Source organism: Callorhinus ursinus, unplaced genomic scaffold, assembly GCF_003265705.2.
Source record: "Callorhinus ursinus isolate GAN/ISIS: 27379988/994484 unplaced genomic scaffold, GSC_fseal_2.0 scaffold6, whole genome shotgun sequence".
NCBI lineage: Eukaryota > Metazoa > Chordata > Mammalia > Carnivora > Otariidae > Callorhinus > Callorhinus ursinus.
In genome coordinates, this window is record NW_027397068.1 from 11,403,856 (window position 1) to 11,430,689 (window position 26,834).

At 44.8% G+C, this 26,834-nt stretch overlaps 1 protein-coding gene across 7 annotated transcripts in view; it reads right to left on the reverse strand.

Moving 5' to 3' along the window:
* The window catches only part of BACH2 (BTB domain and CNC homolog 2), a 361,400-nt gene that overhangs the window by 18,539 nt on the left and 316,027 nt on the right, over positions 1-26,834 (reverse strand). For all 7 annotated transcript variants that reach the window (XM_073893638.1, XM_073893637.1, XM_025862674.2 and 4 more), the window contains one exon: positions 2,343-3,935. In XM_073893638.1, coding sequence (XP_073749739.1) covers positions 2,343-3,935 — 1,593 coding nt within the window. The remainder of the gene's footprint in view (positions 1-2,342; positions 3,936-26,834) is intronic.

Below are 26,834 nucleotides of genomic sequence, written 5' to 3' on the forward strand. Positions count from 1 at the left end.
AAACGAGTGACAATTCACATTGTGAAGGAAGGATTTGCCTTCAATGTTACTACCGGGGACCACGCTTCCACTGGGGTCAAAGTAACTCCTGGAAGCAAGTTACTAACTCAAAGAGGAGAAGTCATGCTGAGTCCCTGAGACCTAATCTCTACTCAAGGAAAACTAAAATGTCAAACTGGGATGAAGTTTACCTTTACTCTAACAACCCTGTCCAAAATGCCCTCCTGAAGGGGGCTAAATGTGATTCTTGAAACGGCATAGAGCTCTGGTAAAGGTTCCTGCTTTCAGTGTTTAGAAATTAAAAGAACGTATTTTTTTTTTTTGAAAAGTAAAAGTAAAAATATTTTTAAAGCGCTGGTATTTTTCACGACTTTTTTATAGGTTGCACGAATTGTCCTTTTGACTGGTTCATTTAGAACAGAGACGTTCTAAAGGTAGACAAGTGATGTGGCCCAAACACACAGGAAAAACACACGTGCTCTTGTTGGTGGCATTTAACTTGAAGAAGTGACTTTAAACTCTCTTTTGGGAGACGAGAGAGACAAAAGGAGATGATCAGAAACTGACAGTTCCTTGAACATACGCAAATAACATGACAACACAACCCCTTCAGCTTAATGGTGGGGCTCCTCTTAGGGGAGAGACAAAGATAAAGACATTTGTCCTTTTCTGCAGACACCAATCCTCAGCAAGATAAATCATTATGCTGATGAACCTGACCCAGGGACTAGGCTTCTGGATCAGGGGCGCTTAGGAACAATGTCAGGGGAAAAAAAGAAAACCTCCCCTAAGCTATGACGAAAGGAAGAGAAAGGAGGAAAGAGAAAGCGCAAATCTTAGCTGGGGGGCGGGGGGCACACAGGTGCCCCTGGTTTGGGGCACTGGGCACAACCCAAACCTGAGGGGACAGGGTGTATTCTCAGACAGGAAGAGTTCCCATTCAAATCTCCTTTATAATTTCTTTGAGCTACATTAAATCCTTGCAGCATGTTTCTGTTTTACTCCATTTTTCCCCCCAGGCAGTAACAGACGAGCTGGGAGCGGGCTCCCTAGCAACATGAGGAAGTGACCACAGGGCATCTCTGCCGTGGCCACAGGGAGCTTTGGGATCTATTTCAAGACATGCCCTAACTAAAACCTCATGTGCTTCTTACCAATCTTGCAGAGGCTGAATCCACCGCACATGGCTCTGTGAAAAGGCACCTCATCCCCTGTGGCATTTCTGCCGTCTGGTTGGGTTAACATCCCTGCTTTCCTAGGGGCCAATATCCCGGGAGTGTGGCAGGGGGCCGAGGGCGCAGGCCTAAGCAGCTCTGAGCAGGGGCTTCTTTGAGCAGGGGCTTCTCTGGGCAGGGGCTTCTCACCGGGCCTGCTCCCGCTGCTCCCAAGGCAGCTCTGAGACCCAGGGGGCAGTGTCAGGTTGGTTCCTTGTCAATCAGCCAGACAGTGCCAGATCATGACACAGGACTCCCTCAGATCTTTGCAGGGGCCTCTCATGTTACAGAGGGAAAGGGGAGCGGAGGGGGCGTCTATTCTTTTCTCTCCTCAGCCATGGGAGTGTTGCTCACCGTGGGGCTGGTGGTGTTCCCGCTCCATCTCCCGGCATTGGTAAGATGGAGGGAGCCTTTGGGAATTTTTAGCTACAGAGCACGGGAAGGCACTTTGCTTTCAGGGTGAGCAGAAACTGCTACTTGCGCCCACTCCTCCTCAAAGTGACCTTTCATCATTGGTGGGGAGCTCAGGAAACGATACGCTACACAGTTGTGTGTGTCTGACTAGGGTGCTCCTGCAGGGTCCCCCGGGAACCAGGATGGAGGGGGAGCGGTCTGTCGCCTGCACTGCAATGGACAAGGGATGGCCCCGGGGACTCCTGCTGACAAGGAAAACTTAAAGGGTGCTGGACGAGCACCTGTTATTGTGGGTCTGTCTAGTGTCAATCAGTTTTGAAAGTGATTCTCTATTTTCTTTCACCCTGAAGGGGTGCAGCGCCAGGATGAGGGTGATGAGTACGGCACCCTTTCAAAGCAGATGGAGAAGGAGACAGGGAGGAGGAAGGGGGAGATCTGAAGTACCCGGGCATGCTTTCATGCATTAGACTGAACTTTTTTTTACTAAGCAGCTCGCCTCTGCTTGTTGAGTACCAAAATCTAGATCAAATTTCAAGTGCCTTCTAGGACAAAAGTGGTTAATTTGGAATAACTCTGAAGCATCCTGCCTCTGTGGATGGGAAAGGCAGTCCCTTTCCTGGAACCTTTAATCTGGGAGTGCTGGGGCAGCAGGTAGAGTCCAGATAAAGGACTGCAAGAGTGGATCACATGCTTGAATTTATGCGGGTTCCCTACCTCCTGGCCCCTGTCCTGCACGGGACACGACTCACTGTCTGCTTCCGAGAACGATCCGGATTCGTCGCTGGAGTTGGTTCCATAAGACTGCTCACATTTAATTTGGGGTCGGACTTGGTTGTACATTCCATCTCCCATCAGGCCTGGTTCCTGATGTTCTGTGGCTAGGAATCTGGCTCCCTGGGAACAGGGCGAGGAGGAGAACTCACAGAGAGGGAGGCTGCAGGGTGAGCCCCCGCTCCCATCCTCTGCGTAGGAATAGGAGGAGCATGAGCTGGAAGTCCTGGTCCTGGTCTCCAAGGGGGGCGAGCGAGGGCAGACTTTGATCGGCACCGGGCAGCTAGTGTTGGGCCGTATCCTTCCTGGCAAATGGTCAGCCATCAGCCCACCGTGGGCGTAGGCCTGTGAGCTGGGGAGGGACTGGCCAGCCCCCACCCACAGACCCTTTGGCACCGGCTCGGAGAGGTCTTTGTCCAAACTGCTTACCCCAGAATACGAATGCACCGCAGTGCTCACTTGGTCACAAGCGCTCGAGGAGAAGATCACACTTCTCCGGTCCAGCTCTCCTTCCTGTTTACAGAGAGCCTCCAACCCAGGCCCCTTGAGGGGCGACCCCATGGTGAAGTTGGACGGGTCCTTCTGGCCCAGGTGGGGCTGTCCGTAATTCCCCGGGAAAGGGGCGTAGTCAGTTTTAAGGTCACCCTGAGTGATCCCCTTGTCAAAAGGGCACGCTGAACTCCTGGCAAAGTGCTGCTGAGAGGTACTGGGCAGGCCAGACAACTCCACACTATTTTTTATGCTGAACAGAGACCTTAAACAGGAGGGGGAAGACACGCTCCTGGATCTCTCCAGGCAGGTGGCCCCGGCGGCGGGGGCGGGGCCGGGGGCGGGGCTGGGCTGTTTCCGGTCCATTTCGATATCACCCGCTCGTTCCTTGCTGTCAGGCTCATCTCCGGACAGGCAGAGCGTGATGCTCTCTTCCTCGTTCTCTTCACTGGGCGGCTCACTTTTAATCTGCCCCACGGCAAGCCCCGGCTTGAGGCTGTTGCTAGAGTTCTCTTCACTGAATGTGCTTGCAAAACCTGAGGTACTGTGTGATGATGCATTGTAGACATTCTTGGTACATGCAAGCTGGTATTTCTTGTATCTGGGGTACTGTGTTAACGCGTCCTTTTCAGAGCTCTCCTTGGTGTCGGCCGGCACATCCGACTCGGGCAGCAAAGCTTCTTCCTTCTCGGCTACTGGGATGGCGGTGGCCTCAAAGCTGATGGGGTCTGGAAGCATCTGGTCCCTGGGGCACGCCATCTTGGCCGTCTCGGAGTCCATCGTCTCCTCCTCCTCCTCCTCCTCCTCTCCCGCGGAGTTCTCACGGTCCTCGTGCGGGCGCTGGCACGCCGTGTCCTTCCGGCACACGAACAGGCCATCCTCACTGTTCAGGAGCTGGGTCTGCAGGAAGCTGAAGCAGGAGTCCTCCAGGTTATGCATGCGCAGGAACTCAGCACAGCGGATGACCTCGCGGATGTTTTCTCTGCTGAGTAATAGTTTGGCGGTGTAGGCAAACTGTAGCAGAGGCCCAAAGCCCCTGGCCGTGACCTGCAAAACAAACAGGGAAATTGCCGACGTTACCATCAGCACGGCTATTGTCCCAAATCCCTCAACTGAAGCAAGATAACCAGACAGTGCTAATGTCCCAGAATAGAGACTGCAAAGGAGCAGTTAATCTCGCACTGGGTCAGCAATGCTTCTGCCTCCAATAATTAGTGCCTGTCTCGTGCATGCCTCGCTCCCCTTCATCACCTGGCACATGGCATTGAAAATCACCAGGGTCAAGTGGCTAAACAAGATGGCAACGGGCTCAGTGTTTACGCTAATGAAATATCCTGGCAAAAATGCACGGTAACAATGGGAAGCCTATTAATTTCCCTCCCAATCAGTCCCGTGGAGAGCCCTTCTAGTAAGGAGAGCCGTGACACTTGCAGCTCACTCGAGCCAAAGAAAGCATTCTATTCTTTTTCTGGGCAACTGCAAAACTGGCAATATGGCCTGTTAAACCTGAAAGTCCACAGGGGTTGAAAAACAGTTTTCCCTCACTTAACAAGTTAAAGAGTGACATGAAAGCAACTTCTGTTTTTCTCATTCATCAGGGGTTCCAGATGGGACTTTTCAGTCATCACGTCATATCTGACCTTACAGGGATACCAGAGATGACGACAATCCAAAGCAGTGTTCTCAACCCCAAAATCAACTCCTGGCTCAGAAAGAATGGGGGTTACACAACTAAACAAACCGGCTGCCATTTAAATGGTTGAAGTTGCTGAGCGGCACAGGACACAGGCTATTCCTTCCCTAATTATGAGCGGCGGCTTTGCCAGGCGGTTGTCTCCTTTCCTGCTCAATCTTCAGAAGCTCAGCCTACTAATGTCAGGTGCTCCTCATGCTTTACGTTTTATCGACTGAAAATGTGCTATTTTTGTACTGTGAATTGTGCAAGACTGTTGAATCACAGATCTGTACTTCTGAAACAAATAATGCAACATATGTTAAGAAAAAAGAAGAAGAAGATAGCAGGAGGGGAAGAATGAAGGGGAGTAAGTCAGAGGGGGAGACGAACCATGAGAGTCGATGGACTCTGAAAAACAAACTGAGGGTTCTAGAGGGGAGGAGGGTGGGGGGATGGGTTAGCCTGGTGATGGGTATTAAAGAGGGCACATTCTGCGTGGAGCACTGGGTGTTATGCACAAACAATGAATCATGGAACACTACATCAAAAACTAATGATGTAATGTATGGTGATTAACATAACAATACAAAAATTAAAAGTTAAAAAATGTGCTATTTATGCACGGCTTTGCATCCGCGTACACGCCCCTATACATGCAGAGGGTGACTTAGACAATTAGAAATACCTTGCCTAAGGCTAACTGTTTTCTCAGATGGGAGGGGATTAAACTTGCCAGTATTCAGGGCAGGCTTCCTCACCCTATATGCAAACCTACATGCATCTTCTAGGTTCTTGCAAACACTGCTGATCCCATAGGAAGGGGAGGCAGATCTGCGGATCGTGTGTACAAATCGAATGAAAGCAGCCAGCACGGGGTCCTTGCTGGAAGCTCTAGGAGCAGTAATATCAAAATATCTGTTAAGGGTGTTGGTACAGAGCAAGTTGAACTGGCCAGCTCTGTGGCTGACTTCCACATGTGTTGAATTCACGGCAGCACACAGAGTCAAAACTCCTGTGAGGACTTCTATCCGTTGTTTGCGATTCAACATGGACACCACCTTCTCCGGGAGCGGTCTCCCAACCTCTTAGAACAAACGATACCAGCCTCTCGCCCCATCGCTAGGGTGAGGAAAATGCCCTGGATTGTTCAGGGCAGCACTGAACATGCGGCATTCCTTCCAGCCAGGGACATTTCTTAGATATATAACTGAATGGGATTTTAATTGTTCGTATTTTGGAAGGACTTTAAATAAAATTCCAAATTTAAAAAACAAAAAACAAAAAAAAACCCTCTGTCAGTTAATGAGTCCCAAGATATTTGGTTAAAAAAAGAACACAACAGAAAAACATGACTGCTAGACTCACATTATAGTTCCACAAGGGCAATCATTGCTATCTGACTTTTATTATACTTAATTGGGTCTGTTTCTACCGTTAGACAGCAAGCTCCTTCAGATCAGGGATGGCTTCATTTCTCTTTATAACTCTGCATCTGATTAGGGTCTCTAACACGGTATACAGCCGATGAAAGCTTGTGTGGTGCTGAAATGTCGTAAGTCTACCCGTGCCTCTAACGTACAACTACAGTGTACAGAACGTAACAACACGGTCTGTTTGGCAAGTATCGTCTCAAATTACTTTTGCAGTGAGTCACTGTGTAAACCAATAAACCACACCAACCGACCAGTCAGGGCACAGCAACAGTCCTTATTTGTCCTAACCCCCAGTACCATTATCGAAACGGGAGCTCATCTGACCTACCTTTGTGTCCTACTAAGCTGACATGGTAAGAGATGCACCAAATGCAGTATCTGCTATATCTGTTTTATGTATTTTCCCCCAGGAACCTTTCAAAGGGAGTGCAAGGCAAGGAAGTACACATTTACAAGTAACCAAAGGAAGCATGGGAATGTCACATGACCCATTCCTTCACTGTAATGTGACTGCGCAACAAAGAGAAGAATGGCCTAATCAAGGCACTGTTGACCCCTCCATAAGGAAGCATTTTCTGCTCCGCTCCCACGCAATCTGCCAGTTGCTGAATGGAAACACACATCTCGAGTTTGGGTAGATGTGCCCAGCATACGGGAAATGGGGGAAACTCACCTCGATGTCACTTATATTTTTTGTAAAGTCTTCCCTTATGGTCATTCCCTTTTTATTTCAATGCCATTGGTCTCAATAAGTCCCGACACTGTCCCCCACTATAGCTGTTTTAAAGAAAATTCCTAGAGAAACCAGGAACACCCCTGGGGTTGATTAGATCAGTCATGGGGCATCGCCACCTGCCACATGGCTACAAGGAGCTGGAGAACACGCCTCTCCATGCAGGGACAAGCTGATGCGAAAATGTATGAGTGGGACTGAGGATGCCAATGAGCAGAGTCTCCACATCCCAAATCACATCACCGATCCTTTTGGGCTGAGGAGACATGATGAGCTTGAAATGATCATCATATGGTCCTTAAAGAGTCATGACTAAAGACAGGATTGTAAACTGTCATTCAAGTTCAAAGTCAGAGGAAATGGTGCCTTCACCATGAAATTTCAAGAGTCCATAACTAGCTCTCCCCTCACACGAGTTTAAATCCTGCCTGGTCATATTCAGTTCTGCTAAATTTTTGCTCAGTTTCTGTGTGCAAGGCTTTGTCTAGTTACCATCTACCAAGTACTCCTAGTGCCCAGCACCATGCTAGCTGGTTCTCATAATGCACTGCAAAGCAGGCGTTGGAGACAAGGAAGCAGAAGGAAGGAGGTGAAGGAGTTCGTTCAAGGTCACAGAGCTGGGATTCCCACCCAAGTGCCACAAGGAACAGGTAAGTACAAGACCAGGCCCTGTGCCCAAGAAACCTACCATGTAGCTTTGTAGATACACCTTAGCAATGGAAAGTTAGTTATCAAGTAACAACATCAGTCAACAATGGAAAGGCTATCACAAGATTACATAATGATTAGTTGTCAACTGAGAAATCCCGACCAGCTCAGGAGAGAAGGCGACTGCTGAGGTCTGTGGCGATCCCTTGAACCCTCATGAGCAGGACACCTGGAGTGCCGTGAAATCGCCGTGAGTCCACCCTGGGCCGAGAGCTGCTGCGATACAACGGGTATGTCTGAACCGCTCGGTGCAGGAACCCATCTCTGGTACACTATTTAGGCCAGCTATGGTAACTCCAAATACACAGAACAGAAAGCGAGTGCCCTTCACACCTGCAGGCCATGTCAAATCAGGCAGAGGCTCTCTAAATACTGGTTTTAGCCTCCATCTCGGTAGCCTGCACCGTCTTTCCATTTTTAGGAATCATTTAAACTCACTCAACTGTACTCAGAAAGCAAATATCCAGGTACCAATGGAACGCTGTATGTTTATGAAACCATGATCACAAGGCTGCATTGTTATTTACTTTCTGTTTTTAACAAGTAAGGCTCTGATAATGGGAAAAATAAGAAGGGGTGGAAAGTGGAGAATCACATATAAAACTAACGACCCATAAAAAGGTTATTTAAAAAGGTAATGATCATAGAGTTAAAGTGGAATGACGTGGCTAGAAATAGCAAACCGGTTTCGTTTCACTGATGGGAATGGAGCTGTGTTCCACTGCTCTCTTGCCCTCTGCTTGCTCCCAAGCAGGTGATGACCTTCTTCAGCAGCTGGCACACACAAGGCAAGTGGCCTTGACCTTTGGGTTTCAGGTCTGAAAGAAACAAGGTCAAACTACCAAACCCATGTGCTATGGTGTGAGTCCACATGAGGATAATGTGTTGAAAATCTGACCCACTGAAACTATGACCCTTAACCTTTTGTTCCCATGGGTTCTGGCATATCCTCTCTATGCTGTTGGTGAAAGGAAGATGAACTGATGAACACTCAGCTGGTGGGGGCACGTTTGGGTGCTGTTTGCAAAGCTCCCTCTCCGGAAGTACCGGGTTTGCTGCTGGAGAGAGCCCCTGAAAGGAAACATCTAACAGTTTCCTCGCTCTGGATTATTACAGGGATCAGGCAGGTGGGCTTCAGGTGTCTACTGAAAACAGGGCTTGGGAATTTTTAGGAGACTTGGAGCAGCATTCTCTACTTAAGCCAAGGTCTTCTCAGTTGGTTCTCGCAGGACATACACGCAGTTGTAGCACTGAGCTCACCTGCAGAAGGCTGATCAGATGAATGGGGAGCTCTCAGGACCGTTTTCTAGGGGAGGGATGGCACACTTCTCAAGGCTGCTTAACTACAGCCTTACAAAACACAGAATCTTTTACCTTCAGCCACATCATGCATACGTCCCCGATGAAGCTGGATCTCTTATACACGTGGCAGGGGCTGGGAAGACGACGGTAACAAAGCTATGCTGGATGGCTTTTTAATACACTGAGCCACGGCCATCCCTCTGGGTTCTATTTGCACAGCAAGGCACTTGTCAAAGAAAACAACACTGGGGACAACTCACTCTTCCTCTCCACCCCCACACTGCACTGCCTCCGATTCTGCAGAAGGGAGACTGATTTGGCAATGAGGTGTCACTTCTAATCTTAATTTTCTTTTTTGAAAGATTTTATTTATTTATTTGACAGAGAGAGACACAGCGAGAGAGGGAACACAAGCAGTGGGAGTCGGAGAGGGAGAAGCAGGCCCTCCGTTGAGCAGGGAGCCCAATGTGGGACTCAATCCCAGGACCCTGGGATCATGACCTAAGCTGAAGGCAGACGCTTAACCAACTGAGCCACCCAGGGACCCCTAATCTTAATTTTCTATAATCAATATCCATATTATCATACATTTCTCCCCAAAGCAGCATGCTATACAAGCATATTACACTTGCATCTGGATGTATTTGTTAAATTAATTAACTTCACTCTTTCAACAAAGCTTCTGATCATTTCAGTATTAATTTAGCTAAAAATAGAGCCAGAGAAACCAATCTTGTTTCCATTCCCAAAGTAACAACAACAAAAATAAACATTTAAGTTGATTTATACATATAAGTATATAATTTCATATAGTGATTTTTTTTCCTAAAGAAAGTTAATTATCTGTGCTAGTAAATGTGGCTTAAAAGCATAAAATTGTCTTTTCTCTCCTCTGCAGGCTTGAATTTGGGTCTGCAGCCACAACATAAAGTTCCTCTCCTATTTGTAAATCTGCTCCTTGAGATTCTCTACCTGATCATTTAGTCACTAGTTTTTACTTTTTCCTTCCTTCATTCATTCCCTCACCAACCACTACTGGGCACTCGCTGTGTACTGTGTGAGAACTGAAGGAACCGGCTTTCTGGGATTCAAATCCCAGCTCTACTATGTACCGGCTCGGTAACTTGGGCTGGTTACTTAACCTTTCTGTTCTTCAGTTTCTCCAACTGTAAGACAGGGATACCAACAGTGCCTGTCTTGTGGTAAAACCTTTGGAACAGGGTCTGGCACTGAGTAACAACGATTACTGTTGCAATTATTACAGAAACGAATAAAAATAGTTGCTTTCTCCAGGGAGCTAAGAGGGCGACCAGGGAGACAGATGTTTAATACAAAGGTCTACAGTGTAATCTAAGTATGTAACAGGTTTTTAAAGGGTGCTAAGGGAGGACCAAGCTGGTGGCAGTAACTGCTCAGGGCATCAGTTGGAAAAGGTGCCTTTGCCTTGAACGTTGAAGGCTGAGCTAAAGTTCATCAGAATAAGTCAAAGAATGGTATGGTTCACTCCCTCCTCTCCTGGCTCTTCCTCCAATGCCAATTTATCTGCGAGACCTTTTCTGGGCCTCTATTCACAACTGCCCTCCTCCACTCCACTACCCAGACTGGCTACATGATTTTCAGGAACAGCAGAACATTAAACTAAGTGCAGGGTCCTTCTGAGCATGGGACCTTACACAGGTTGTGTGTCTATGAATATGGCCGTGTCAATATGTGCGTGCGTGTGCACGCACCCTATCCCCTGCAGTTGAAATGGGCTCCCTGATTTTAGTGGGGGAGACGCCATCCAAACAGTGGAACTCCATTACAGTTAAACTCCAAAGGCTAGCTGGCATGGCTACCAGGGTCAGCAGCATAGGTCAGCGGTCACCAGCAGGATCATGGGTATCCTGGAAATACATGGTCAGCCTACTAAGGTACTTTTTGGTTGGTTCAAAAAGGGGAATCAGGTAGGTTCAGTGAACAAAGACCTGACTTGAGTCCACTCAGATGAGACTCTATGAGTCCCCATAATTAAGAGTCATGATCTCAGACTGGAGTCCGTTCATGGACTCAGATTCCCTGACATTAATTCCTGGGAACTCTTGAGGAAGGATCCTACAATAATTCACATTTTCACTATAACGATTCCTGTCACATGGGTTTGCAGAAACATATTATCTTGTAGTTTTTCCTAAATCGTGCACTAAACAAACTTTTTTTTTAGATTTTATTTATTTGAGAGAGTGAGACAGAGAGAGAGAGAGCATGAGCAGGGGGAGGGGCAGAAGGAGGAGACTCCTTACTGAGCAGGGAGCCTGATGTGGGGCTCGATCCCAGGACCTTGGGATCATGACCTGAGCCAAAGGCAGACGTTTAAGTGACTGAGCCACCCAGGCGCCCCTAAACATAAACCTTTTTAATTAGAAAAACTTTCATGAAAGTTATTCAGAAATTGTTCAGCTCAGAACTAAATCTATTTATCAATGTATCTATTTATCCATCCACCTATCTATTGCCATCTGTGTCTTAAAGTAACATTACTTTACTACAAACAGGGAAAATATAAATAATTCTGACCAACTGGTAACTTTGACTTCTATAATTTAATTTACTTTATTATTTTTTTAAGATTTTATTTCTTTATTTGACAGAGAGAGAGAGAGAGCACAAGTAGGCAGAGCGGCAGGCAGAGAGAAAGGGAGAAGCAGGCCCTCTGCTGAGCAGGGAGCCCGATGCGGGGCTTGATCCCAGGACCCTGGGATGGTTGACCTGAGCCGAAAGCAGACGCTTAACCCACTAAGCCACCCAGGCACCCCTTTAATTTACTTTAGTATGACATTATAACCTCATATGCTACTTATTTACTATTGTCTCTTGGCCTCATGCCAATTCTTTTTCTGTTCCCCTCTGTAAAGCTAGTAGAGTACATTTCTCAGGCTTCTTTGCTGGTTGACTTATTATTGGATTCTGCCAATAGGGGGCACTGGTGGGAAATCGGAAAGTGGGAGGAAAGAAGCTGTGGTTCCTTCTGTTTCTTGTTCTTTCTTTCCTTCCCTGCTGGTGTGTTCTGGAGGAGGCTGCATCCTTGACTCCCTGCTGGAATTTTTGGTAAGGGCTATCTCCTCCACAGGTGCAGCTCCTGAAGCGTCAGCTCCTTCTCTAGGCTCATAGGTCCCCTCTGGCTCTAGGAGTGGTAGTTGTAGCTGCTTCCTACAATCATTAATCACTGAGTTAATTCTTTTTTGAGATTTTATTTAAGAGAGAGGGAGAGAGAAAGAGAGGAGCACAAGCAGAGGGAGCAGGAAAGGGAGAAGCAGGCCCCCCACTGAGTAGGGAACCTGATGACACAGGGCTCCATCCCGGGACCCTGAGATCATGACCTGAGCCGAAGGCAGACTCTTAACCGACTGAGCCACCCAGGCGCCCCAATCACCGAGTTGATTCTCCTTCCCCTTTCTGTTCTTCCAGTTTTCCAACACCTGTGTAACCAATTCCTTGTTTTATATCCCCTCTGTTTGAAACACCTGGCATCGTTTCTGTTTCCCTGACTCAATCGTCATCCATTTTACAGACAAGGAAGCCAAAAAAGGTGAAGCCCAGAAAGCCCAGAAAGGTGAAGGGATTTTCCCAAAGTCACACAGCTGGTCAACCAGGGTTTAGCTCAAGTATTCTGACTGTAGAGTTCAACTCTCCTGCTCCTTTCTCATTCAGGTATACATGGTTATATTTCTCAGGTAAGTGACAGGCAAAATTTATATATGATACACATATAAAGTACTGTACTCATATTTACTCTAAAAGTATACAATGAAAACAGGAAATCTCCCTTCTGAAAGATTACATAATGAAGTTCATGGAATAATTTAAAAAAATCTAATTTCAGTATAAGTGTAGATCCTAAAATAGGCATTAAATAGTAGTAACTTTTTACATTTTTCAGTGTAAAATGAAAGTGAGAAGCATCCCACTCACTGGTAATGAAGTAGTAAAACCTGCATCTAGGTTTATAGTTTCATTTGAAAAACCACCTCCAACCGAAAATTATTTTTTAAAAGAAGATTTAAAAAAATTACCTAATTTCCATTTTAAATGACCCTTTCCCCATTCAGGAAACCAGTGTTCTTCCTAGACCAGAATTCTCTTGAGTCAAGGTTTGGTTTCACCTCCTCAACCCTTCTAGTCATTTCAAACCAACCATCAACCACTTGATCTTCTACCGGAAAACACAAAACATTTTTTAAGTCTTCAGGTGTGAGAAGCTCAGTCTCTCATCAGAGCCCTCTAAGTTCTTCATATCAAGCCAAAATTCCCATCCTGGAAACCTAACCAGTTATGAGCCCTTATACCCTCCTCACTGCTCTCCTTTGAACGATCTTGAGTTTGACTGCATCCCCAGCAGGGGATCTGGACTGAGTAAATACTTTAGTCACTGGTATGGAGGACAGAACTATCACCTCCCTCAGTTGAGATCCTATTTTCTAGGAATGCCAACTAAGATTTATTTCATTGTCACTGGCACTATCAATGAACATCTCTGTTTTTTTTTTAGCATGTGTTACTGATAAGCCATGTGTCCATCTTAATCTTGCAAAATTGATTTTTTTGACCCGAGTATAGACATCTCAATATTCAGATTTATTGTCCAGATAAATCATTCCTATTATACAAATTGCTCTTCAGCCAATTTTTAAAGATCTATTTCCTTCCTTTTTTTTTTTTGAAAATTATGTCATTTTCTGATTTCCATCCGGACTTCTGATGCTTTCCTAGGTTCTGCAATCCTTCAAAGATTTTGACCATAATTAGATGTCCCAAAATCATGTCTAATTTTTTTTCCTGTAGTTTGGGGGCTTTACTTCATCCACACTGGGAACTTGGGTGTTTTCTTAGTGTTCATCTACCTGGGGTTTACATTCCCTTTTCCAAGTTCTTCTTACTTTTCCATCTAATAGACATTCTCCTTGAAACACAATATGGAGGTATCGCTGGACTCTGTCATCCTCCACACTGAAATGGTCAGCCCCAAGACCAGCTGTTGGTTTTCTTGCCTTCTCCTCTAACCAGAGCCATACATTTATTTTCCTTGTCTGTTTAAACCTACATGTAATTGGTGGATGAATGGAAAAGCAAAATATGGTATACAAAGACAATGGAATATTGTGCAGTTTTAAAAAGGGAAGAAATCCTATCATACACTACAACATGGATACATCTTGAGGTTATTATGCTACGTAAAATGAGCCAGTCACAAAAAGACAAATACTGTAAGATTCCACTTATACAAGGTATCTAAGGTAGTTAAATTCATAGATACAGAAAATAGAATGGTGGTTACCAGGGGCTGGGGTCAAGGAGAAAAGGGGGGATTATTGTTTAATGGGTACAGAGTTTAAGATTTGCAAGATGACAAGAGTTCTGGAGATCTGTTTCAGAGCAATGTGAACGATTTTAGGTAAGATGAATGTCTGACGGACATCAGTAGAGTTCACTTAAAAATGGTTAAGATGGGGGCACCTGGGTGGCTCAGTTGGTTAAGTGACTGCCTTCGGCTCAGGTCATGATCCCAGAGTCCCGGGATCGAGTCCCGCATCAGGCTCCTTGCTCGGCAGGGAGTCTGCTTCTCCCTCTGACCCTACCCCATCTTGTGCTCTCTCTCTCTCAAATAAATAAATAAGATAAAAATCTTTAAAAAATGGTTAAGATGATAAATTTCATGTTGGGTTTTCTTTTTATTGCAATAAAAAAGGTGCTGAAATATTTCAGATTGTGCAAAATGTCCTCTTTGACTAGCACATTCTCTAAGATGATATCTCCTTCTTCTAAGGGTTGTCTCATGTGTACTCCTAGTCAATTCCTTTTAGTTAGCCAGTATTAGGACCAAAATAGCAATTCTACTCTTGTACTCTCTACCCTTTTGACAGTGAAACTGCCAATATGGCAAATCAATAACTACTCAGGTATTCTTTTCTTAGTTGAAGAGAATTCTGGTAGCTATTCATATAGTTGAAGTTCTACATCATGCTTCTCCTTTGCTCTAATTTTGTGAATATGAGTTCCATCTCACAGCTATATTTCAGTGTGATGTCCTCTTGCTCATCAAGTTACTAAGAAATTCTATTTATCACCCTGGCAGTAATCTCCAATTCAATTTTTTAATTACTCCTGCTTCACCCATTGATGGATAGACACTGGAGACTTTTAAGTACTGCTTCTTTCTTCCCCTTCTCCTTGGTTTAGCCAATGATTCACCCAATACTTCACACTTTTACATCAATGTCAAACCTGCTTGCTTCTGCAATAATTGATGTCATGAGTTTAGCAGGATATTCATCTCCCTCCTTCTCTGACCACTTTCAGTTTAAAGCATGAGCCCTATGCACTGCAGGTTCTTTATAACTATTAGTTGAACTGAATTGAGCTAACCCTACTAATGCCCACCGGGACAAGCAGACGATTTGAATCCTTCCTTCACATGACAGCCCATCACATATTTGAAGATATCTGTCAAGCCCGGTTAGGGATTTTTTTTCTTCAAGAACTGAAATCATATTTTCCAACTGAAATCAAAACTGAAGAACTGACAGATCACATGTTTCTTATGGAAAATGTTATTTTCTAGTTGACCTCTGGTGCAAGTGGGTTTACACGCCACTAATACTCCAATAGCCATGAGGACCCAGCGCCATCAAGGGAGGACCACTGGTCTTTAGTAAGGAAGGTAATTCGATCCTGACAACTTGAGACACTCTGCTGCCATTTTCCCCTTTATTTGCAATATAGGAATAAACCAGGACACGCTGAAGAAACCACATACTTGAAGGGCTTTTGAGACGCAAACATTAAAAATTCTAAAAAGATGTGTATCATCTTCTCAATGCCTTCTTCATTGCCTTTGCAAGGGAAGTGGGTGTTACTGGGGCTCCGGGAAGGAACAAAGCTTCGGATTTTGCCTTATGGGCGTGGCATATGCAACACCAGTAATAGTATTTCTACAGTCTTTAGTTCCTTCATCTAAGTCCTTCTTAACTAACCACCATATAACAGAAGCCGAGGCCCACTGACTGCGTTAACCAAGGCTCTACAGTAAATCAGGGTAAGCGTATATATGGAAACCAGACTTTTTGCCAAAGGGACAGTACACTCTGGTTTCTCCTCCTTTCTCCTGTTTCTACGATGGGCTCTGCCAACGGAGAAGAGTTAATGCTGATGCAATGCCGGCGCCATCTGTGCTCTGTGAGGATTTACACAGGGGCCGTCAACACAAAACCCCTATCTGTGAATGGGACAATGGCTGCCGCCAGGGCTGTTGGACTAGTGGACCAAAGGCACGGCCCTGCAGCAGCCTGGGGTTGCAGAGACTGAATGAGACGGCACCACACTCCTGGATAGGAGCACGAAGTCAGGGCTGTCCCTCAGCCACTTCCCCTCCCTCCCCTGAGTTCTCATCTTTTCTCTAGGCGATTCCTGTCATCAGGGAAGGGAATGGAGAGGGAGCCGATTCAGTCCATCTGCGTGGCCACGACTGTGGATTTGGCCTAATCTGTTGGGCTCCTGCCCTCTAGCCTTCCGCAGTCTTTCCTGGGGCACGGGCTTGCCAGGCTGGCAAATGACATCAAAGAGGACTGGGAGTTGGCCTTTGCTGAGAAGAGCTGCGTGTTCGGGACTTCAGAAAGCTGGGGCATGAGGGCATGGTCCTGTTTTTGACAATGGTGTCATCTCTGGCAGCCCGGCTGCTGAGGCAGGGGAGGCAGAAATTTCCAACAATGTCTTGTTGGTTGTGTCCAGTTTCTGTAGGGCTGAAACACACTTTCCATGCTGACTTGGGAGGTGGCGAGAAAAGGAAGTAAGTCATAGTTGCATCCAGAAGGTGCACTGTGGAGTCTGTTCTGGGACATCTATTTTGAATGTGGCTTGAACTGTTATGAAAGACCTCTTTACTTACAACTCCTAACTAGGAAAACACCTTTTTCTACTAAAAATAAAGACATCCAAACATTCTGAAAACGAACTTTTGGTTTTCAACAAATACCACATCTCAAGAATACCAGGCGTTCTTCTTTTGGGTGAATCAAACCACTCCTGAGCGTACTTTTAAAGATGTGAGTTAAGGTATCTACAATATCTGGGGGTATTCCAGTATTTTGACGGGCTTTTAGTCACTGAAGTTGGAAGTCAGAAACCTCCCCAACCATACTAGAAAACAAGCCCTCCAGTTATCTTGCACTATTCCAGCAGAAACTATTTGGCTCATGGGAGGAAGGACTGTAGAGCCCATCCACAGCACATTACCAGCAGTCTTCCAGAGTGGGGTAGCTCTGAAAACCCCAACTAAGCTAGCAGGTGTCTGGACGGCATCGTCATTTCTTTCTTTAACAAGCGTAGGAGGCCAGGGCTTAAGAATCTCTAGGTCACCACTGTGGTAAAAGTACTGAGACTCAAAGCAAAAGAAAACACCTTTCCTTCTTGCTGTTGATACCATCTCTCCTCTCCCCTGCACCGCCATGATCTCTCTGGATCATCAATCACAGGGAGAGAGGCTGGAGAGACTTTGGGGGGATGTTCTTGACATGGACTATGTTTCAAGCAGCAAGCCCCTGCTTGAGAGAGCAAACTTAATTCTCTTCTGTCTGGCTTCCAGATTATCCCCAGACTGATTCCCTTTTTTGTCTCATTTCCAGTTGTCTGTCCTCTTGAGCCAGACTGCCAGCCTTTCTCTTGCCTTCTGGCATTTGCTCAGGCTATGCTCACTGCCTGGATGCACTCTTCACTTTGTTTCACCAATTCCAATTGTACCTATGATAGCTGTGAAGGACCAGGGTGGGGTGTGTCCATCAATATGGAATGCAAGGGCCACGAGAAACCCTTGCAAAGGAGGTGGCGATTTACCCGGACCCCATTCCCAACTTGGACAATAGCTGCTGCTTATAGATAACCAGTCCTGGCATTTCATCACGTAAGTGTTATTTTGCATTGTCATCTAAATGTTCCATTGTGCCTATCTTGATTAGAAAGTCCTGAAAATCGGGGTACCTGGCTGGCTCAGTCGGTGGAGCACGTGATGCTTAATCTCAGGGTTGTGAGTTCAAGCCCCATGTTGGGCATGGAGTCTACTTAAAAAAATAAGTTAATAAAAAAATTAATCCATATGACCAATCACTATTAAAAAAATTCCTGAAAGCCAAGTACGAAGTCTTATACTTTTCATATGTCATCTACATGTACACTAATAAAATCTGTTAAATATCTGCATTATGAAGATAAGCTGGTTATTTTTTCTAGGAGGCAACAACATCACACATTGATAAAGGAATAACAAAAGGTGACATTTTCACATCAATCAGATGAAAGAGTATTCAAAAGAGGTTAACTAAGAGGAAATAATTAGATCACGGAGAAGTGCTGGAGCCATGAGTGTTCTGTGTACACACTACGTTTCTTGCACAAAAAAGATGCTACTCAGTCAGCAATCCAAAAACATTTACTTGAGCATTTGCTTTGTTGGGCACTGGTGTGAATTTGCAAGAAGCAAAAAATACAGTTTTACCTTGGAGAAGCTCACAGTGCACTATCCATAGCTGGAGAACAAGTAAATGCTAAACTCTACATGGTTGAGACTCCTGTGCCTCAGACTTTGAGAGAAGAGGGATGAACATGGGCTGTTGAAGGGCACTAAGCTTGGACGGGGGCAGGCTGGAAGATGGAGAGCCCAGGACCCATGCGAGTCAACCTTTGCTCTCCAAATGTTGTGGTCCTTCACAAACAGCCTCGTGGCCTTCTAGGAAAGGAACTTCCATAAATACCTAGGATTTAACACTCTTCTCTACTTAAGACCAACCAGTGCCTTCCACCTCATCTAAATGAAACTTCAAATGTACCCCATAAAAGGGAACACCACGGGAGAAAAAGAAATGATGTGTTGGGAAGAGGCTGACAGTGTGCAGAAGAAAACCTTAGGGCAAAACAGATGGGGCTTCAGGAGAGGACACAGCCACCATCCCGCAGGGCAGAGGGAACAAGACAGGAGCTGGTTTGGAAGTGAAGGCTGGGAGCGTTAAGTGGTTGAGCAAAACTGGTTCTTCCTTACCATGTTAAGTTAGAATAGCAGTTTTAGAGGTGTGCACTCTTCGAGATGGGCTTGAGAAAAAGCAAAAGCAAAATCCTCTTTTACAGTGAAGTAGGAGAAATGACATACTTTGCCGGGATGCTATTTCAGAAAGTCAAATGGAAAAAAAAAAAGGACATAAGGTAAATGGGTAAAATTATGAAATGTCTCAGAAGCGACTGCAACCGGAGAAAGAGGTGGGCAGGATCAGAGCTCAGAGGCAGCTCCAGGGGCTGCCGGGAGCCAAGGAGGCCAGGTGAAGTCTGGTCGCCCACTTGAAGGAGCATCGTCCTGCTAGCTCTGTGGCAGGACCTCGCTCTGCCCTATTCCCAGCCTCGTGCCCCCGACACAAAGCACCGCCCGAGCCAGCTGTGAAGACCATCCCACATTCTTACTCTTGGTGGGAAGAGAATACGGTGTGCCCCTCACCACGGTCACAGAGCAGATACCAGAACACTTGAGTTGGCATATGGAGGGGATAAGAATGTCAAAGGGGTTTTTTATTGTACCTGACCAGATAATTAGGTAATTAGCACTGCTAACTGATAGGGCATATCTTCCATGCATCTGTACATCTCCAGGGAGGAATATTTTCGAAAATGTACTATCAAGTGCTTTTTATTATAATTTGTTCTTTTCTTTCTGGAGAGCATTTCATTTCTCAAAAAGGATGCCAGGCACATTTCTCTTCTGTGCCAGGATGGCCCTTTTTCACTTAGTCAAGCTGGACTGCAAACAACAAAGAAGTGAATCTGTTTCTGGTCCCCCATGGATCTTACAACAAGCCCTGCAACGCTGTTAGCTTCTTTGTGAACATGCCAAGCCCCCACCTGAGGGGTGCACGGTGCTAGGAACACGGTCTTACAGAGAGACAGAAAAGACCAGGAGAGGGAGCACAAGAACACAAGATATTTATATAGATCTGGGTTGCAGGGCAAGTCACAGAAAGTTAGCAAGGCAAAGAGAAGCAAATTGCCTCAAAAAATATATGCAGAATCTGAATGGGGTACTTTTTAGGGGGAAAAAAGGGCACTTGGGACCTCTTATTTGTTCATCACACAGAAGAAAACTTTAGCTGATCATACTGAATGCAGACCTAAAAGGCCGTTTGATCTGTTGTTTGTCCTCGATCATCATTATGACTTTATGAACTGCTAAGTCTGTCAGCAATTACTAACACTTTCGAGCTACCGTCCCTTGTCCTCTGAGTTTCCCTTTGCCCCACGGTGACATGGGAGCAAATGCATCAAAATGGCAAGTGTGCAGCCTCATAGAGAGACGAGCAAAACTCAGTTCTACGACAGTACTTAGCTGGGTGGGGTTTGTAGGCTGAGCAGGCTGTGTCATCCAGTTCGAGGCAGTGAGACCAGGCGTCTTCCCCCACCGGAACTCACTCTACAGGGTGCTGCTGGGGGCCACCTTTGCAATAGAAGGTATAGCTCACTTTATTCCCTTAATAAATAAACACGGACTGACTACCTCCCGTGGTTCCATAGTCTTAGGTGCTGGGAGAATAAAACAATGAATAAGGAAGAAAGGGTGCCCAGCCTGAGATGTGCCAGGCAGATGGGCCAGCGACAAGTTGACAGGTAATGACAACACAGTGTAAGAGCTGCAATGGGGGAAGTCCAGGGGCTGGCGAAGGGGCACCTACCTGAGAGGAAGTAGACTGAAATGGAGGCCCAAGGGAGGATTAGCCAGGTAGTGGGCGGGCACTGGTGCTACACGTGGGAGAAAAGGAATATGCAGACACATGAGCAAATCCGGCACCCAGGGCGGTGAGGCAGGAGCTCAGCTGGGGGAGGGGTGCTGGGGTGGTCACAGGTGACACTAGACAGGTGAGCAGGGGTGCGGGCCACACACTCAGGCTACGTCACACCAAGGAGGCTGGCTGGCAATCGAGAGCCACTGGGGTCTGCCAAGCAGGAGTACTGGGGAGATTACTCTAGCCACAGCTGGGGGGCAACCTGGGCAGGGGGGAAGGCTGGTCAAAGAAGTGCAGGCAAACGCCAGCTGTGGCCAGAGTGTGGGTAGTGGCCTTAGAAGGGAGGTGTAGACAGAGTAGAGAGACTGAGAGGGGGCTGAGCTGCTGATGTGTGAGAGCACAGACTGAGAATCATATACAAAGGGCCACGCTGTTTCTAACCAACCAACCGAGGCCAGAGCCTGGGTCCCACACTAGCAAAAGGAGGGTTCCAGTCGGAGTCATTTGGGGCACTTTACCACATGACTGATAGGATGGGAATTGTGTAAAGATCAGAGGTGTAACCAAGGTAGTTTGGGATTCAGAGTCATAAATTTACCGAGGAGGATGTGGACCCGAATTCTCTAGCCTGGAGCTTTCTTTAAAGGAAGCCAACCACTGATGCCAGTCAGTTGTTTCAGCCATGGCATGATGTAGGATTTTTAAGAACAGCGAACTTGCCCAATAAATCATTCTGGCCTGGCCAATGAGAAAGAGGTGATAGTTCCTACAGAATGTGAGATGTCCGTTTTATTTTAAAATAAAGATGAATGGAAAATAGACGAACTAATAAAACGAGATGACTTGCTGAAAATAGCTATAGTCAGAGATGGGGAAAAGGCAACCTTCCTCCCAGGCCCTGTTCATTGATTTTTATGATAATTGTGGAGCAACAGACCAGTTCTGTGGCCAGAGCCTGCCTGGGCCTCTAGATACCTCTTCCATCATCACTCAAATGGACCTCAGACTTGGAAGTGGACCTTGGGAGTCTGACCTTCCTGCTTCCCTCTTATAAGAACTCTTATGATTACACTGTACCCAACTAGATAACCCAGGATAATCTCCCCATCTCAATCCTTAACTTAATCACTTCTGCAAACTCCCTTTTGCCATATAAGGTAACAAACTCATAGGCTTTGGGGGATCAGGACACGGACATCTTTGGAGGGCCATTATTCTACCTACCACACTGGGTTATTATAAAATCTGTATAGCTGTTTTCTTAAACAGTCTTACACCTCGTGCCTCAAAACTCAGGCCCCAGACAAAATCGAGTCCTTACCTAAGTCAAGGTGACCTAGATATTAAGGTCTTTATTAGACCAAGTGGCATGAATTGAGGAAATCATCAATGGGTAGAAAGAAGAAGAATGAAAACTTATTTCAGATTTCAGGTCTTTTCTCTTTGCTATCATTTTACATTTCCACTTTTTCAGCATCTTTTTCATTCCTTCTTGCGTAAAGGCAAATTTCTCTTGCTAGGCTCATGGTGACATCTGTGTGGCACAGGAAAACCCTGAATGAGAGATGGAGATACTGGCTGTCTCCAAGCTACAGCTGACCGGTGTGGCACCCCGGGCCTCATTCTTCCACCTGTTTAAGACACAGACACCTGGGGCGCCTGCGTGGCTCAGTTGGTTAAGCATCTGACTCTTGATTTCAGCTCAGGTCCTGATCTCAGGGTTGTGGGATCGAGCCCCGTGCTGCGCTCTGTGCTCAGAGCAGAATCTGCTTGTCCCTCTCCCTCTGCTCCTCCTGCCCCCCCTCAAATTAATAAATTAAAAAAATCTTATGAAAACCAAAAAACCCCACAGACACCTGCATCTTTAATGAGGGTTACTACTCTCATCTCTCAGGCAAGAGGTTAAGAATATGGGAGTCAGGCTGCCCAGGCGTCTATCCAGGCTCCTTGACTTAGGAGCTGACCTTGGCACAAATTAATTAACATCTCTTGCCTCAGTTTCCTCATCATAGGGAGATAATAATAATAATAATAGTAATATTAGCAGCAATCCTAGAGGGCCAATGAGTTATGCATGTAAAAGAGTGCATGGAGCAGTGCCTGGCACATAGTGAATGCTCAATAAAGGTTACTTTTTTAAATCCTCATCAGCATCACTGTATTAGACACGAAGGCTATACAAAAGATAAAATATAGCCCATTTCTTTAGTGCTGGGTCAGATGAATTTTAAGACCAAGGTTTTATGATTCCCAATATATCACAAAAGAAAAAAATTCCCTGATGTTCTTAATTCCCATGCATCATGCTGCGTTAGCAAGATCTTTTAATATTTCTCCTTGCTGCCAATTAAGGGAACCAAGTCAAAGTTGATATGTAAAAATTGCTATTCCATTATCACCTGCTGGCCTTGCTAATAAATCTTGGCTTTAATGAAGCATATGTATCTTTTTGGTGGAACAGAATATAACCAAAACTAGAGGGATAGGAGCTCCAGCTTGTTTATAATAGGGCCTTCAGAAAGCCCACTGCATAATTGTGTGCCCATAAATACAAACGCTATAATTTTCTTGGATCAAAGATCATTTTTAAAAAGTAAGCACATACACGTCTATACTCATGGAAGCTTCTCAAGCAGGTTCTACAAGGTCCAGTAAGTCAGTTTTGAGAGGAGGCCTTCAAATAGCTCTCTTCCACTTGAAATCTGAAGTGTGGAAAGTGGAGTGGATGTGTGTTTTACTGGAAGAGTCAGCAACAGAAAAGAGGGTACACTCAGCTGTAGCAAAGCCAGCATGAATTTATACAGCGAATTTTAAATCAGGCTCAAAATTGGCTTGTGTTATCCCTTGAAAAAAATTCCACTGATTTTAGGCTTCCTGATGTTTTCTGGGTGAGGCAGACCTTTGACTGAGAGCCAAGTAAAGCTTTAGATTCAGACTTCTCCATTTCCCAAAGAATTTGAAGAGGCAGAAATTGCTAACAGAATTCAGGAACAAAAAATGAATATTATATTTCTACTTGCTAGCGACTATCTTGGTTTAATACCGGACTGATTTGGTTCTGTCCTTAGGGGCTGAAATCCTTCCACTTTATTCTTACTTCTTTAGACAGACTTTAAGAACTTCGTTACCCTCCCACCCTCTATCTTTTCCCCTTTTCTGTCTCTATTCAAATACTTCTACGAGTGTTTATAATGGAACATAGTCTTCCATTAAAAAAAAAACCCAACTCTGTAAGTCCATTGATCTTTTTTTGTTCCTCTGATCCTAAGATCTTTGTTATTCTGCTCAAATTATTTTCATATTCACTTGGTATAAAATAGGTGCTAAATAAAGTTAATTTCTTCCTTCTTTCTTTGCTTGGCCCTTATCTGATAATGTATTTCTTCCTTTAGTCTTTGGTTTACAAACCACTTGCTAAATAATTGGCTCTGAAAGCCTCCTTCAGAATCGACATCATTTACTGGGAAACTTAGCCCAAACTGTGATACCTCTCATAAGGCATCTTGGAAATGAAAAGGTTTCAGAGAAAAAAATCAAGTCTCACTTATCAAAAATGAAGTGCTTTTGTTCTCCTTTCAGAGCTGGTGGCAGAAGGGAAGTATCAGCTTTCAGAGGTCCCAGTGAAATATTTGACAAGATATGTGAAATGTTTTTCTTTATTTGGGCTGCTTGTTTCATAATACGCTTGATGTGTTTCACCAGAAAACCAAGGTCAATTCAATTGATCAAACATGGTTTCAGCGACAGACACACATACATATAAAATGCTCACATCCTCCCAGTTATAATGACACTGAATCTCATTTAGAACCACAAGAGCTAGGGAATTAAGAGTTAATACTTAGGCCCCATCCTTAATTCATCCTGTCATGCCCAAGTATCACTTCTCCCAGAGCAAGCAAGATCACCCACTGTTCTGAGGCCACGAAACAGAGAATGAAATCGGCTCTAACATTACCGTGTCACAACGGAGGTAATTAGGGATGAGGCTGGAGAACAAGATGGGGTGTTCTTTGTGTGAGAGCAGGAAGCAGGACAGGGGGGAAAGAAAGGAGGACAAAATAAAAAGAGTAAGAAAGCAGGCACATTAGCCCCAGGCAAGCTCTTGCTCATCTTCCGTTCTGTTCCTACCGGGGGCATCTTTAGGGCAGGGGGCAGGCTGCAGCCCCCATTACACAGCACAGGCTATTAGCTGTCTAAACTCCCAAACAAACTTCAAAGAGTATATGAACCACGGTGATCAAGCTGATAAAATGCTATGGTCTAACGCTTTTTCATGCATTTGTGAATGTGGGCAGGAGCGGGGGCGGGGGGGGGGAGCTTCTCTTCTACCCAGCGAAGTGCTCCTTGGTTTGCTTATTTTAGGAATGGTTTGGATTACTGCTCTTTCAACAATATTAGGGGTCATGTATACCCACTAAAATGAGATAATCACACTTTCTTTCCTTTTTCCCCCCCACACTTTCTTTTCTTTATCATGAATCACTGCTTTAATTTTTAACCTGACCCAGCAGGAAATGATGTGTTTAACCCCCATATAACTCTCATTCGATTATAGAATTAATAAAATCTCAGTTAACCAAACAGAACCCATGGCGCTATCTCAGGGCAACCACAAATTTAAGGAGGGAATCACCCCCCTCTTCTCTGATGCCTTCTTGGTTCGGGGCAGGTAAAATCACACACAAAAAAGGAAAAAGGGAATTTACTAACTTGCCTCCCTTATTCATTACTTTACCATAAAGAAGTCTGCTCTCTATTTATAAATTCATTTTTCTTCAGGGCTTCCTCATCATAGGACTACATTCTGCCAATAGATAATACTACTCTCAGATTGTCATTTGCCTGTAAACTTTTAATGTTCTTATTTCTTCATTTTTGCTATTTGGACAATTTTATCACACACCGAGGAATCACTATCTTGATGCTATCTGTTAAAATATACAATGAACTTCCTCCTTATCCTGTTGAAAATACACCTCTCATGACATCACGAATTGAGGGTTCTGCTTGGATTTATTCAGGAAATAAACACATATACTTGTTATTAGGACTTCTCAAATTTATGAAAAAAAAATACCTCTTTGAACTTAAACCACATGCAGAAGGTTAGCTATTATCTTACTCCTAAATTCTATTATATTTATATCACAGATGTTCTGTGCTGATAGAAAAGTCTGAGCTATTTGGATTTGCCAGCTTGGATTAATAACTATCCATCTCAAATCATTAATGATGCTGGTTCCAGTTCAGTGATCGAAATGGGTAAAAAAATTTCATTTGATTCTTTTCCTTATGAAAAAGCCGTTGGCTTCACGATGCGCTTCTTTCTGGAAAAAGTCCTTTTGAAAGCAAGAATGCTGAAAACGGTGTAAGAAGTGCTAGGGAAGAACAGAAATTCATTTTAAAGCAGTGTACCATGTACAAATGCTGTCTTACAAATAGGATTATTTAATTTAAACCTTAGATCTGTCAAGCTCCATTACTTCAAATGGAGCCTGTCGCTTCTTGAGTTCATTATATATCGAGATTATATTACAATTTCTGTTAGGTTAAGTCAATGCTGAGATACAAGGCGGTTAAAGAAATAATTACACAGCAGCATCAGTAAATAGAGCAAAGTCACTGCAGTGTTCCGAAAGGCAAAAAAGTCATCTTGCTAAATGAGGATCCAAGCTGTCCTGTACCAAGACTGTTCCTAATAAATAAAAGGCCTCTGGGAAAAGTGCTGAGCGTATGCTGGATCTATTTTCAGCTTGCATCAGCAGCTGCTGCCCCTGGGATCACATCTTTACGCATACTCTACACCATATGTAATCACTCCAGTGCTGCAACCAGTAAGATAATGAAAGAGCATGGCATAAATCTATACTTGAGTGGAATGCTAAATGAGGAAAATAATACAAAAAGGGGGGAAATAAACCGCATTTTCAAGTCATTAGGAAGAAAGACTTTGACATATGAAGTGTTGCAACCATTAATAGCACTTATCATATAGAGTGGAGACAAAGAGACAAATTAATCAAACTGACAGAACTGGGACATTTTATGCTAATGCAGGCTCCCAGGTTTTAGTCTGTATTCCTCTGCGTCTGGAAAACTGATACCATTACAGGGCAGGAAATTGCATGAATAACATGCAACAGATCATAAAAATTCACACACCGACTGCAGAAACACTGCCAAAAGCTCCGTAAAAACAAGGATGGAGACCTCAACAGAGAAACTACCAGCAAGTAATGAATGCAAATAAGTCCAGGAGTATCTCCCATTCAGGCATCGTTATTACTATAGGCTTCTCGCTCATAA